At 43.1% G+C, this 14,214-nt stretch overlaps 1 protein-coding gene across 6 annotated transcripts in view; it reads right to left on the reverse strand.

Moving 5' to 3' along the window:
* Nucleotides 1–274: 274 nt before the first annotated feature.
* Nucleotides 275–14,214, reverse strand: part of RNF14 (ring finger protein 14) — a 28,546-nt gene continuing 14,606 nt past the window's right edge. For all 6 annotated transcript variants that reach the window (XM_030212407.1, XM_030212404.1, XM_030212409.1 and 3 more), the window contains exons 3-9: nt 13,323–13,484; nt 12,984–13,135; nt 6,532–7,050; nt 5,257–5,485; nt 4,248–4,420; nt 3,903–4,033; nt 275–1,869 (exon numbers count right to left, since the gene is read on the reverse strand). In XM_030212407.1, coding sequence (XP_030068267.1) covers nt 1,818–1,869; nt 3,903–4,033; nt 4,248–4,420; nt 5,257–5,485; nt 6,532–7,050; nt 12,984–13,135; nt 13,323–13,476 — 1,410 coding nt within the window. In that variant the 5' untranslated portion in view covers nt 13,477–13,484 and the 3' untranslated portion in view covers nt 275–1,817. The remainder of the gene's footprint in view (nt 1,870–3,902; nt 4,034–4,247; nt 4,421–5,256; nt 5,486–6,531; nt 7,051–12,983; nt 13,136–13,322; nt 13,485–14,214) is intronic.

A 14,214-nucleotide genomic window follows, 5' to 3' on the forward strand; every position in this document is an offset into this window, starting at 1 on the left:
GGTGAAGTAACTGTGAAATGATCATCTATCATTAACAGAGGAGACTTCAAATAATTCCTCATTCAAATAGCTTTTTTCTGAACAAAATATTTATTATATTGCTTCTTTCAACTTTTAAACATAAGTATCTTAGTGCACAGTACAAAAAAAGCAAATGATAGTAAAAGGGGAGGTGGAGGAATCACAAAGCCTCAGCAAGTCTGAAAACACTTTCTGCAGTTTGGCACTTGATAAAAAGTCTGCCCAATTCAATAACTTTATTAACACCTACAAAACTGGTGATAAATGCCATAGTCCTTTCTAAGTATATCATTTTTCTCCTTGCACACTTCTGCCCAATGCCTTAAAAAAGGGAATACAAAGCCTTGTGTTTCACCAAAAATGCAATGTCTACAGGAACAAATGTTCATACATTGGCAAAAATGATAAAGAGTTTGATTGTCACCCTACTTTCCTTTCCTGTTGTTATCTTTTCACATTTTGAACTTTGGAGCTTACAGCAGGCAGGAGCCATCTGACAGTAACAAACGCTGACACATGGTTTTGGGGCCATGAGACGAACCACCTTGGATGTCACATGGCAGCTTGCCACAAACCGTACAGACAGGCCATATCCTGTAAATGATGGGTTTTCATAAAAAGGGGGTTTGTTCCTACTACAGCAGGAACACATTCAACACAAGAGCTGCAGCAGAAGACAGAGGAAGAGGGCCGAAAATGGCATTCCTGAACTTACGCTAGGATTCAGACTACATATAAGCAGCCACTTTTAGTTCAAACATAATTCTGCTCCTGATAATCATGCTGCCATTCACAGGCTAAGACAGTAAAGGAAAAAGAAAGTCAGTGGCATAATATACATGGATTAACGTATTCACTAGGCATATAACCACTTATATAGTGAAGGGAGCAGTAAATCAGTATCATATAGTGCTCAGCTTCAACTCTAACTTAATAACAATACCATGTTCAATAATACCCTTTAGTTGGATCATCAGATCCGCGCATCTACCTCTGTAATGGCTGAAATGAGCCAAGCATAACTTGGAGGTAGTGTCGTAATCCTCATAGATCCTCTTATTCTATTCTTTTTTTCATTAATTATCAGTAAGCTTAATAGCTAAATACTTAGCTTTTTTTGAGTATTACTCTTTTATTCTTCAATATGCATGATGGAGACTCCATCATGCATATTGAAGAATAAAAGAGTAATACTCAAAAAAAGCTAAGTATTTAGCTATTAAGCTTACTGATAATTAATGAAAAAAAGAATAGAATAAGAGGATCTATGAGGATTACGACACTACCTCCAAGTTATGCTTGGCTCATTTCAGCCATTACAGAGGTAGATGCGCGGATCTGATGATCCAACTAAAGGGTATTATTGAACATGGTATTGTTATTAAGTTAGAGTTGAAACTGAGCACTATATGATAATAATATATATGATGGCATCCAAAGAAATAATAGCAGCTAACTGACAATGCAACAAATCAGTAAGCCAAGAAGTGGATGAAATCAGATGCATACTGGATACTCCATTAAATACATTATCTCAAGCTTCAACCTCATGCATTCAAATGTGTATCAGAAACATGTGACCCCATATTGTGTACAACAGCTTTATTCCTGGTTTATTTTTATTCTGTAACTATATCCTTTTAGTTTACATTTTGATTACTAAACTTATAATCAGAAGATTGCATGAGCAGTTTCAGAAATCTTTTAAGGAGATACAAAAGTGTGTAGATCCACACCAGCAGCTGCAGAGGGAACAAACCCCCTTTTTCTACAGTATGTCACGTGGCTGACGATAGCTAGTCTTCATTCTCCAGGTCATCATTATTAACGTCTATTCCTTGGAACAACCTAAGAGACAACAAATAAAGCACAGCTCCTGATCTGTGGCTTCATCATAAATATCTGAGTTACGTAAAAAAAACAAACCAAACACACGGTGGGAAAATCCTCCACACAGATTACCAGCACTTGAAAAGTCTCATGGTGTTTTACGCACAGCTTTTTGTAAAATAAGTGCAACACGCACCCTGAAGGCTTTCACCTCCAGAGGGCGCAGTAATTTTAAAAAGCTGAATGTTAGCCCACATGCTGCAGGGAGCAATGTTTTAAAACTCCTGTTCTTCAATGTAAATGCACACCTCAAAGCACCATTCCCCACCCCTGATCACCCCTCCCTAAGGGCATCCGATCCCCTACCAGACTCATCCTCGCCCCCAGGATGAAGAACCCCAACCTGAACAACCACTGCCCAATAAACCTATCCTTGGCCTTACCGGGGGTCCCTGGTGTCTAGTGAAACTGGTACCATTTTGAATCTGAGAACGGGACAAGCAAGAGTAACTGGGGATCACTCCTGCTCACACTACACACCAGAGATCCTTGATAAGGCTAGGGATGGGAGGAGTCAAGATGGGGGGGGGGGGGGTCCTTCATCCAAGGACTGGGGATGGTCAGGTTGGGGGGGGGGGGGCTCAGATCTGAAGTCGTGGGCAGGTGGAAGTAGGGGAAAACAGTGTTGGGAGAGGGGGGAGAGTTATCTGTGGGGGACCAGACCTTACCTCAACATTTACATCTGCCCCTTCAAGCAGGCACCTATGCATGCCTTGGGGGGTGGGGAGGAAGAGCAGATGTTATGTTATGATGTTAGGCTTTTATAACCTGCTTTTTCCCCAAAACACAGTTCAGTGCGGGACAACAGAATTATCAAACCCATTTACTACAAATAAAATAACAGACATAATTTAGTGAATCAGTTTTACAAATATTAAGAAAACAAATACATCCTAAACAGCTAAGACTTGAACTGTCTCCGAAACTGTAGATAAGGACAATCATATTTCATGAGGTAGAGTTCCAAATTTTAACAGAATGAAAAATAAAAGAATTCCCATGCTAAGTTTTGCATCTCAAACCTTTCACAGGAGGAAAACTAAACAATAAACCATCCACATTGTGGCAATAACAGTTAAAACTTAACAGTCGCAGAAAAGAAGGTAAGCGCTCAGAAGTTTGGCCAGCCAAGGTCTGAAACCCTAAACAACTCATTTTAAACAAAATATGAGCTTTCACGGGTAACCAATGAAGACGTGTCAATAGATGTAAATGCCAATGTGTAATTTCTACTTTTTCCCTATCCACATGGATTCCCCTTGCAAGATGGGGACATCAACATAAGTACGTAAGTATTGCCATACTGGGACAGACTGAAGGTCCATCAAGCCCAGAATCCTGTTTCCAACAGTGGCCAATCCAGGTCACAAGAACCTGGCAAGATCCTAAAACAGTACATTTCATGCTACTTATCCTAGAAATAAGCAGTGGATTTTCCCCAAGTCAATTTAATAATGGCCTATGGACTTTTCTTTTAGGAAGTTATCCAAACCTTTTTTTAAACCCCGCTAAGTTAACTGCTTTTACCACATTCTCTGGCAACAAATTCCAGAGTTTAATTACAAGTTGAGTGAAGAAATATTTTCTCCGATTTGTTTTAAATGTACTACTTTGTAGCTTCACTGTGTGCCCCCTAGTCCTGCCCTTCTCCCTGCCCCTACCATGCCTTCTCTGTTAAAGAAAATGTGGCGAGTGGCTCCCCTTGTAAAGTAGCATTTCCGTACGTATGCCAATCTATGTGCCTAAATGCTGTTAGCAACATGCAGGGATGCTTCTAATACAAGAGTCCTTATGTGTTGGGTTGGGATGGTTTCCTCTTGAGAGGGGTTAAGTCGTCTTCCGGTTCTGATTCTGTGAGTTTGCTATTTGTTTTATTGTTAGTATTTAAATTTGCATCATCATATTTGTTATATTGTTTCCCACTCTGGATGAAGTCTGTATATAACATTTCACAAATACATAAATCTATGCAAAAGACTGAGTATGCTTACTGGTTAAAGCACACGGAAGAAGGGTCATTGAAGTGCCAGTATGGGTTTCCTCTTGACAAAGAGCTCAAACAAATCCAGCAGAAGTACTGCCTGCAGCCAGTGCAGGTCATCTTGTTACAGCCATCTACTTTCTGTAAAAGGCAAATACGTATCCATGAGGGAAAGTCCAGCAGGAGGAACAAAACCAGCAGAGTGATGCAGGCCCTGGAGCAGTGCTACCCCATACATAATGCTTGTGGCTTTCACAGGACACCATGATTCCAATGCTCTTCATTGCTAAAACTCACAGACCTTTGAGCTGTCTGTAGCTGCTCTAGAAAGCCCACTCTCTCTGCTCACACTTACCTGGATGGGAGTACCACAGTGAGGGCAGAGTTTGGAGTTCTTTGCAAGCCAATCTTTGCTTTCCATCTCCTCCAGTGCTTTCTGAATCACTCTTTTGCCGTAACGTTTCTCCAAAAAATGTTTGTTGATCTCATCTGCTTCTAGGTACTCATCCCGCAAAGCGACAAGCCTCTCTGAAAAGGAATTCAGGATTAGCTTAGTATGCTGTTCTGACCACTGCCAGTACACATTCGAAGTCTCCTATTATCTGCAAGGTATTCAGCTATGAGAGGGAGATCATTTCCTCAGGGCCTCTTTTACAAAGCCACAGTACCGATTCCCGGTGTGACAAATGAGAGGAACCACATTCAGTTCCTATGGGCTTCCTCTCATTTGTAGCGCGGCTTTGTAAAAGAAAGCCCTTAATGATTTTACAATCAGTGTACTTAAAAGGAAATTTTAGAGTACCCAAGAACATAAAGTATTTGATGATCAATCACTTGGATTGAAACAAAAACAAGGATATCGATCTTTACACCTACTATCAGACACAGATCCTTTGAACTGTAAGGTTTTACTCTTATAGTCACTTCTGCAATGCCTTCCTCCCCTTTTTCCTTTCCCTTTACAGATTTATAACAACATAATATGCAGGCAACCTAAGGCCTAGCTGACTCTACCACTTAAATCCAGACCTGATAAAGGAAGCACAACTCTTAAAAGCTAGTCATAAATGTACTGCATTAGTCCAATAAAAAAAAATGTATTGCCTACAGCATGAAGACCCTGTTCTAACAAGGGCCACTAAGATTTACATTTCCTCCCACACCACTTATGAAAGAATCTGAAGATTCCCAACACCAATTTCATGAATGCACAAACTGGTACAAAGGAGGATATCATCACCATATAATTAAAACTGGAATGTCAGGAGCCACAGGAGGCTTTATTTCAGTATGATACCTAGAATACAATCTTTTTATTGCTCCTTGCTTTCATTTCAATACATTTACAAGACAATGTAACTTGCCTGCAGTTATTTTGCATGGTGACAGTCCATGATAGGTCATTTTACAAATTGAGCAAAAGGCATAGTGACACTTAGAGCACATTCCCATAGTGCAGCCTGGTTCCTGCATGACTGGTGTCTCGCAGTTGGGTCGGGGACAATACACCACATCTGCCATCAAGTCTAAGCTGTACTGCAGGAGGAGGCGGTCATAGCGGGAAAACAGCTGTTCACCAACAAGCTCCTTCACCTGCAGGAAGACAAGGCAGAACACTCAGTGTCTGCTGCAACAGCACCATGATCCTAACCATGCAAAGAAATGTCATCCTACCGCAGGACCTTTTAAAGACTGCTCTGCTAATAAATGTGGTTAATGAAAACAGATCAACAAGAGTAAAAAAAAAAATACTAACAGCTTGTTTTCATCATTACTTGCAGGTAAACTTCATCTACAATGGATATTCTGGAGCTGACGGTAAAGGTGGTTAGCTTAGCAGAGCTTAAAAAAGGTTTGGACGGCTTCCTAAAGGAAAAGTCCATAGACCGTTATTGAATGGACTTCGGGAAAATCCACTATTTCTGGGATAAGCAGTATACAATGTTTTGTACTTTTTTGGGATCTTGCCAGGTATATTGTGACCTGGATTGGCCACTGTTGGAAACAGGATGCTGGGCTTGATGGACCTTTGGTCTTTCCCAGTATGGCAGTACTTATGACGAGATGCAAGGAGGCTGCAGCTGCGTTTGTGCTTTGAAAACTAAAGTGAATTTTATTGCGAAGAATTACAACTGTTCTTATGTGGCATGGAGTTGAGGAATGGCCTAGTGGTTAGAGCACCAGTCTTGACATCCCAAGGTGCCCAGTTCCAATCCCACTGCTGCTCCTTGTGATCTTGGGCAAGTCACTTAATCCTTCATTGTCTCAGGTACAAAATTACATTGTGAGCCCTCCAGGGACAGGGAAATATCCAGTGTACCTGCATGTCACTCACTTTAAGTAAGTTACATGCAGGTCACCTGTAAGTACACATAGGAAATCTAATATGTTAGTATTTAACTTTCAAAAAGGAGACTATAATAAAATGAGAATGATGAAAATGTAATTTAATTACCTCGCTAGTTCCTCCCATCTCTAGATCATTTATAAATATGTTAAAAAGCAGCGGTCCCATGTACTTATGAGAGGAATGAGCAGTTGTGCTTTATACACCTGTATTTAGTCTTACGAAATATTGCTTCTAGGGATCATTTTGGTTGCAAAGCACAAGCACTAAGATTTGACTATTTTTACCATACCTGGGCAGGTGTAGCCACAGATGTGCACTCTGGTTCTGGACAGTTAAGGCAATGAACCTGGCCATCCTTGATCTGGATTTCAAAGTAGTCTTTCAGGCAGGCACTGCAGTACACATGCTGGCACTCCTTGAAGTGCATGCATTCACTGCCCAGCTTCTCCGAGAAGCAGATATTGCACATGTACAGCTTACTGTTGAAGCATTTCTTCTGCTGAGCCTGGTCAAAATCCAGGATGTCCCTGATCAGGCTTGATAAAGAGTTCACATCCTGTATAGCTCTTTTATCCAGGGCTTCCCCCTCAGCAGTATCAGATTCCCCACATGAGTCCAGGTCTTCTTTCCTTGGAATCAGAGATTTACAGTTTTGCTTGCCTTGGCCATTTATTTTTAGCTCCAAAGGGGATATAATGTGCAGATATTCTAGTGTTTCTTCTTTAAGAAATTGTATCCAGGCAAACAAAACTACACACCCTCGATTTTCATCCCACAAGTTGTCCAGCTGCTTGCAAATGGCAGTAAGCTGAAACAGAAAAGTAACAGTTTACAGCATAACAATGGAAGAATAACTCAACAGTCTGGAGTATTCAGATCTAGGAAACTCAGTAGGCAAAAGTTTCATCTTACCTGCTAATTTTATTAACTCAGGTTCAACCAGATCAGTCCAAAATGTACGAGTTGTGCCTGTTAGCCAGAAGATGGAGATAGAGACCAAAGAGCTGCGAGTGAACCAGATCTGCATTGCAAGGACACCATGGCCAGTCTACTGCAATTAGGATTACTGACTTGGGATGAGATGCTACCTTCAGTAAGAGGCAACTCAGAAGCAGCCATGGGGTTAAAACGTACAGCAAGTTCGCTTGCAGCCATGCTTGACAAAATGCATCAAGAGCCGCCAATCTTTATCCTTTCCCTTGACTATAAAAGAGAGGAAGTTTGGCAGTGAGACTGAGAGCCTTCAAGTCCATCACTGAACTCCTCACCAGCAGCTGATCATGGCAAACGCATATGCTTATAGCTCCAGTATCCCAGGTTCCAATGTGTTTCTGTTTGAACAATCTCCACTCCAACTATGTAAGCCGTTGACCAGGTTTGAAGATGTTTCTCAGCCCAAAGAAGCAGCATGGTAGTCTCTCTGGCTAAACCTTGACTCTTTGCGACACCTTGACAATTGGTATACACTATCGGTGAGACATTGCTGGAGAAGATTCAAACTGCATTCCTCTTGATAAAGGCCGAAACCCCCCCCCCCCCCCCAGAGCTCTCCTGATGGCTCGAGTCTCCATCCAGTTGCTGATGATGATCCTTCCAACGGAGAAGACTTGCATCTGAAGTGATTATCATCCAATTTGATGGTTGCAGTAACATTAATTTTGACAAATTCCAAGAGTCCAACCACCATCAACTCTCAACAGTAATGGGAGCCAAATATCAAATACTCTAAACCTGCAGTGGCCAACGACTCAGCGGACACAACTGCAAGGGTCGCATGTGAGCCGAGCCCAGGGCAACAAAACCCAGGGTTGAGCCATAAACCCCAGAACCTGCCTACAGTCTCACACCCAGGGAACTCGCTGCTTCATAAGAGCATGCATCTGAGCCTGAATACAGCCCCTGAATACTCTATGTATTGGGATGGTTGCAGCTTGCTCTTAGAAAGTTAGGACAAAGGGGTTGAGAGATTTTTTTTTTTTTAATGAGAGAATGAATGATTCGTCCATCTGGATGAGTTAGGTCTTTTTCTTTGTTTTATATGGAGTTCTTTTCTATTAACGCTTTATTTTGTATTTTATTGTAAACTACTGTAAGCCATCAAGACCGGGCGGTATACCAAATTTTATTAAACTACTCATTCCAGGTAATCCATATATTGTACCACTCAGGTGGTTGTCTGATGACTCTCTTGCTCTGTCTTCGTTCTGATGAGCCAGTTGTCAAGATATAGGTGGACCAATAGTCCTTCTTTGTGCATTGACTGCCACTATCACCATCACCATGACCTTCGAAAATGTGCAGACAGCTAAAGCCAGACCAAAAGGTAGAGCCTGAAACTGATAGTGAGGACCTAAGATGGTAAATCTTAGAAACTTCCATAGCGGAGCCCAATGAAAGTGGAGACAGAGAATACTGGTGAGCTGTGGCTGCAAGGTGCCTTTTACAGTGCAGGGCTCACAGCTCATTGGCCTCTGTCTCCATCTGCTGGCTGACATGCATAACCCATACGTACTGGACTGGTCAAAAAGGAAGCCATGATTAATAAAAATTCTTTCCAGACTAGAGGTGTCTGCAGGGACGGGGACAATGAAAAACCTGCGGAACTCAGCGGGGATGGGGATAAAAAGTCATTACAGGGACAGGAGGGGATGGATCAAAAGTGAATGGGGACAGGAGGGGATGGAAACCAGATTATGTCCCCGTGCACACCTTAACTTGGAAACTTGACACCAATATCTGATCTTTAAAAAAGTAAAAGCTGAAAGAGGCACTCACCTTGATGAAAACTGATGTGTGTTCAGTAATTTTGGCAATGAGGGAGACGACTAATAAACTGGTTAGAATATTCATTGATTTGTTTCAAGCGTTTTGGCAGAGTATAATCTCCACCAAGCAAGTCTCATCTATGTGACTGACAACGCAGTTTATATGAAAGCTATATTATACCTTCTAGTAACAAACTGTGAGAACAAAGCCTCAGTACACAATACTGTTCCACTTTATAATAATCTCCCTCTTCTCAGGATCATCAAAATGCTTAAATACAGCATGTATTGAGGCTTTGTTCTCACAGTTTGTCACTAGAAGGCAGAATACGTACTTCGTGCTTAGAAGCACAGCCTCTGGTGGCATACCATTAACTAACATGCCGTATTTAAGCATTATGATGATCCTAAGAGGGAGATGATTATAGAGTGGAACAGTTGATATGAAAACAGCATTTCGAGATGAGATCTGGATAGGTTGTGCAAGTCATAATCTCAATCTAATACTCTCATGGACTCCAGCCCTCAAAAATTGAAATTGATCCTCAGCAATATTGCTTACAAAATTATTAAAAAGAAGGGTGGAACAGTGCCATAACCAGACTGTGAACACTGACAGCAGATCAAGCTGTAGTTGAGGTGCACCCAATTGCCAAACCACCAATAAAATGTCCAAAACGAGAAGACTCAGAGGGAGATATTTTGAGACTTATTCAAAAGCCAGGAAATGGTTTCTGTGATCGAAGTGGATACATACGTATCGAGCTTTGACAAGGAATTCTGCTGGTCTCTCACTACCTACTGGCAACAGAACTCTCATATGTGGCTGAAACTGTCACATGTTACCTGCCCCCTGCTTGGAACTCCTGTCACCAGCACATCATCAGAACATACTTTTCAGTTTCAGGACAAACAATCGAGGAACATAAAAACTCTGGGTCTGCAGATGGGTTATTATTTTTACATATTTTGAAATGATTGATTTCTCACAGTCTGTGTTAATATGTTTTCTTGCACATTTAACAAAGTTCTGCCATTTAACATAAAACAATAGGCATTACTTTGTATTCTATAACAACGCATGTAACTTAATTGGTTAACTAGCTAATCAGTGCTGTCAATTGAATATTAACAATTATTAGCACTAACTGGCATTAACATTTACGTTTCTCGGTGCACAGAAGAGCTTTTTTTTCCCCAGCACTAAAGAACAGAAAGAGAAAGAGAGACTAAGGGCTCACCTCCTTCCACCTGCTGGAGACTGAGAATACTGAATCTAGGGTCACATGGCCAGGTTTCTTATTGGCTCTCTAGAGTCAGAAGTTCTCAGTCTCCACCTGCTGGAAGGAGTGCATAACCCATCAGTCCAATCCTGGGCTGGTCCGGAGGAACGCTAAAGAACAATTATTAGCACTAATGGGCGTTAACATTTACGCACACAACTCGCTAATCTTATTCTGTAACATGGTGTGCGTAAATTCTAAGTCGCATAGTTGAAAAGGGGGCATGGCCATGGGCAGGGCGTTTCTAAAATCTATGTGCATTGTTACAAAATACACCCACTCTGCGCCTAATTTAGGTGTTGGCATTTACAATAAATAAAACGTGGTATAAATGGACGTGACTAAATTTGGTTGCGAGGAGAGGCGCTTGGCATATACCGCATGAAAATTTCTATTTCTATACAATTTAGGCATGTTCCTAGGTGTATTTATTTCCCATACGGAATTTTCAGGCGCCATATATAGAATCTAACCCATATGGTATGAATGTTTTTATAAGCACCACTTCTTTATGTGCCACATTGGCTTTTAAAGTTGCCCTATACCAGTGATGGCGAACCTTTCAGAGACCGAGCGCCCAAACAGCAACCCAAAATCGAATTATTTATTGCAAAGCGCCGGTACTCATTATGGGCGGGGTCACCACATATGACTCCACCCCTGATAGCCACACCCCTTACATCAGCCATGGCGCATATAAACAGACATCATTGAAAATATTATACTAGTATAGGAGAAAAAAATAACATGATTTTCTTCCATTATAAATCATTTCTGTAAGCTGTTACAGTGCAAAATAAGACAACAGATGTAAATTCTCAAATTCGACATATTCCAAACACTAAAATGAAAATAAAATGATTTTTCCTACCTTTGTTGTCTGGTGATTTTGTTTTTCTATCCATATTGATTCTAGTCGCTGATTCTGATGTTCTCTATCTGTTCTCTTAACTCCGTTTCCAGGGCTTCCTTTCCATTTATTTCTTTACTTTCCTCCTTTCTTCTTCATTTCTTGCCCTCCATCCATGTCCAGGAACCATGCTCTCCCCTCCAGCCACAAATGTCCAGCAACCCTCCTCTCCCCTCTAGCCACAAATGTCCAGCCACCCTCCTCTCCCCCCTGCCCTCCCTCCCAGCACCCGGCAGCACCCAGCACCAGGCCTCCCTCTCACCCAGCACCCAACATCAGGCCTCCCTCCCACCCAGCACCAGGCTTCCCTCCCACCCAGCACCCACCATCAGGCTTCCCTCCCACCCAGCACCAGGCCTCCTTCCCTCCCTCCCAGCACCCACCATCAGGCCTCCCTCCCTCCCAGCACCCACCATCAGGCTTCCCTCCCACCCAGCACCCAACACCAGGCCTCCCTCCCTCCCACTCAGCACCCACCATCAGGCTTCCCTCCCACCCAGCACCCACCATCTGGCCTCCCTCCCACCCAGCACCCAACACCAGGCCTCCCTCCCACCCAGCACCCAAGACCAAGCCTCTCTCCCACCCAGCACCCACCACCAGGCTTCCCTCCCACCCAGCACCAGGCCTCCCTCCCTCCCAGCACCCAACACCAAGCCTCCCTCCCTCCCAGCACCCACCATCAGGCTTCCCTCCCACCCAGCACCCAACACCAGGCCTCCCTCCCAGCACCCACCATCAGGCTTCCCTCCCACCCAGCACCCAACACCAGGCCTCCCTCCCCTCCCTCCCTCCCTCCCTCCAGCACCCACCATCAGGCCTCCTCCCACCTAGCACCCACCATCAGGCTTCCCTCTCACCCAGCACCCAACACAAGGCCTCCCTCCCACCCAGCACCCACCATCAGGCTTCCCTCCCACCCAGCTCCCAACATCAGGCCCCCCTCCCACCCAGCAGCACCCAGCACCAGGCCTGCCTCCCTCCCAGCACCAGGCCTGCCTCCCGCCCTCCCTCCAACCAAACAAACAAACAACCATCAACCCGCCTGCCCACCCGTCCTCCCAGCACCAGGAACCCCCCAGTCTCCTCTTAAATTTTAAAAGCGTACCTCCTCGGAGTTCATTCAGGCGGCGTGTGTCGGCAGCGAAGCGCGTGTTCTTCACTCGGCGCACCTTCCTTTCTGTATTTCAAGCTCTGAGCTTGAGATACAGAAAGGAAGATGCGCCGAGCGAAGAACACGCGCTTCGCTGCCGACGCACGCCGCCTGAATGAACTCCGAGGAGGTACACTTTTAAAATTTAAGAGGAGAAGGTGGGGTTCCTGGTGCTGGGAGGGAGGGAGGATGGGCGGGTTGATGGTTGCTTGTTTGGTTGGAGGGAGGGCGGGCGGGAGGCAGGCCTGGTGCTGGGAGGGAGGGAGAGTGGGTGGACCAGCGATGGCGCGCGTGCCAAGGGAGAGGGCTCTGTGTGCCCTCTCTGGCACGCGTGCCATAGGTTCGCCATCACTGCCCTATACATTGTGTTCTGTTGCTTTTTTCTAAGAATCTGCTAAAGGTTAATTGCATGTGGCAAATCTGATAAATATATAAATAATCAAATTAACAGATGTCATAAGTATCATTCAAGAATTACATACACTCCCAGACCACCCTAAACACCTTCTATTTCATATTAAGGAGGTAACATGACTTTCATTCACAATGGTTGCATTGTTTTATGACAACAGCAGTCAAATAAAGTCCCATTTCTCTTTATCTTAGCTGTACAAAGTGTTGAAGCCAAACCTGAATAGCAGAGAGCCACTTGCAGCTAAGAGTAAACATGGGAGGAGATGCCGATGGGTAATCTGGTGGAAGCTCAAAGTTCAGAATAATTGGAGGCAGAAAGCAAACCGAGTCTTCAAAACCATTGTTCTTAAGATTTGCAGCAGCACCGCCTGTGCCAGAAACACAAAGAAAAAAGGGAATTTAAGCAAACCAAGAACATTGAATGAAATTCTACCATTTTTTGGTTTGGCTTTCTGACTGCTGAGCATAATGAAAGAACTGAAAATGTAAAAAGTATATTGTACCATTTTATCCCTTTCCTTTCTTATAAAGTCTGTGATATAAATATTGACTTACCAGTCACAAATATTCTGAAATCTGAAGGCAGCTCCAAGCATACCCTGATCTCTCCACCTTGGGTAGTTTCTGCTCTCTTGAACTCATCTTCAGGATAAATACTAGCCAGGGCTAGCAGTTCATCCTCCTGCGCTTCTTTGTCTTCTGTGGACATTTAGGTCTCTGTTGAGAAAAATACTACCACTAAATACTTTTGAATTGGATAAAGTATTTCAAACTCAGGTATGTAAAAAGGACAACCGAGAAGGCGGGCTCAATCACTAGCCTTTACCTGTGGTGACTTTCAATTTCCCCTCTTCCAGACTACTGATCTGTATACAATCCTTCATTTCTACCTTAACTTAAGTTTCACCTCATTTTCCAGTCTAGCTCCTGCATTTCTGAATTCTTTTCTGCTTTATCTACGTCAAAAATATATATTTTTTTCCAAATTTAAAAAAGTCCTCGAAGGGGTGGGACTTTGAGCAGGGAAATTTCTCCTTTCAACTATTCTCCTTTTGGTTTTTTTACAACCTTTGCATTTTATCTTATTGGTTGATGTGCCTTGGTTCAAAGGGCATAAAAACATAAGAGTAGCCATACTGGGTCAGACCAATGGTCCATCTAGCCCAGTATCCTGTTTCCAACAGTGGCCAAGTCAGGTCACAAGTACCTGGCAGAAACCCAAATTGTGGAAACATTCCATACTACAAATCCCAAGGCAAACAGTTTCTTCCCCATGTCTGTCTCAATAGCAGACTATGGACTTTTCCCCCAGGAACTTGTCCAAACCTTTTTAAAACTCAGATACATTAACCACTGTTACTACATCCTCCGGCAAAGAGTTCCAGAGCTTAACTATTTGTTGAGTGAAAAAATATTTCCTCCTGTTTTAAAAGTATTTCCATGTAAC

Source organism: Microcaecilia unicolor, chromosome 8, assembly GCF_901765095.1.
Source record: "Microcaecilia unicolor chromosome 8, aMicUni1.1, whole genome shotgun sequence".
Taxonomy (NCBI): Eukaryota; Metazoa; Chordata; class Amphibia; order Gymnophiona; family Siphonopidae; genus Microcaecilia; species Microcaecilia unicolor.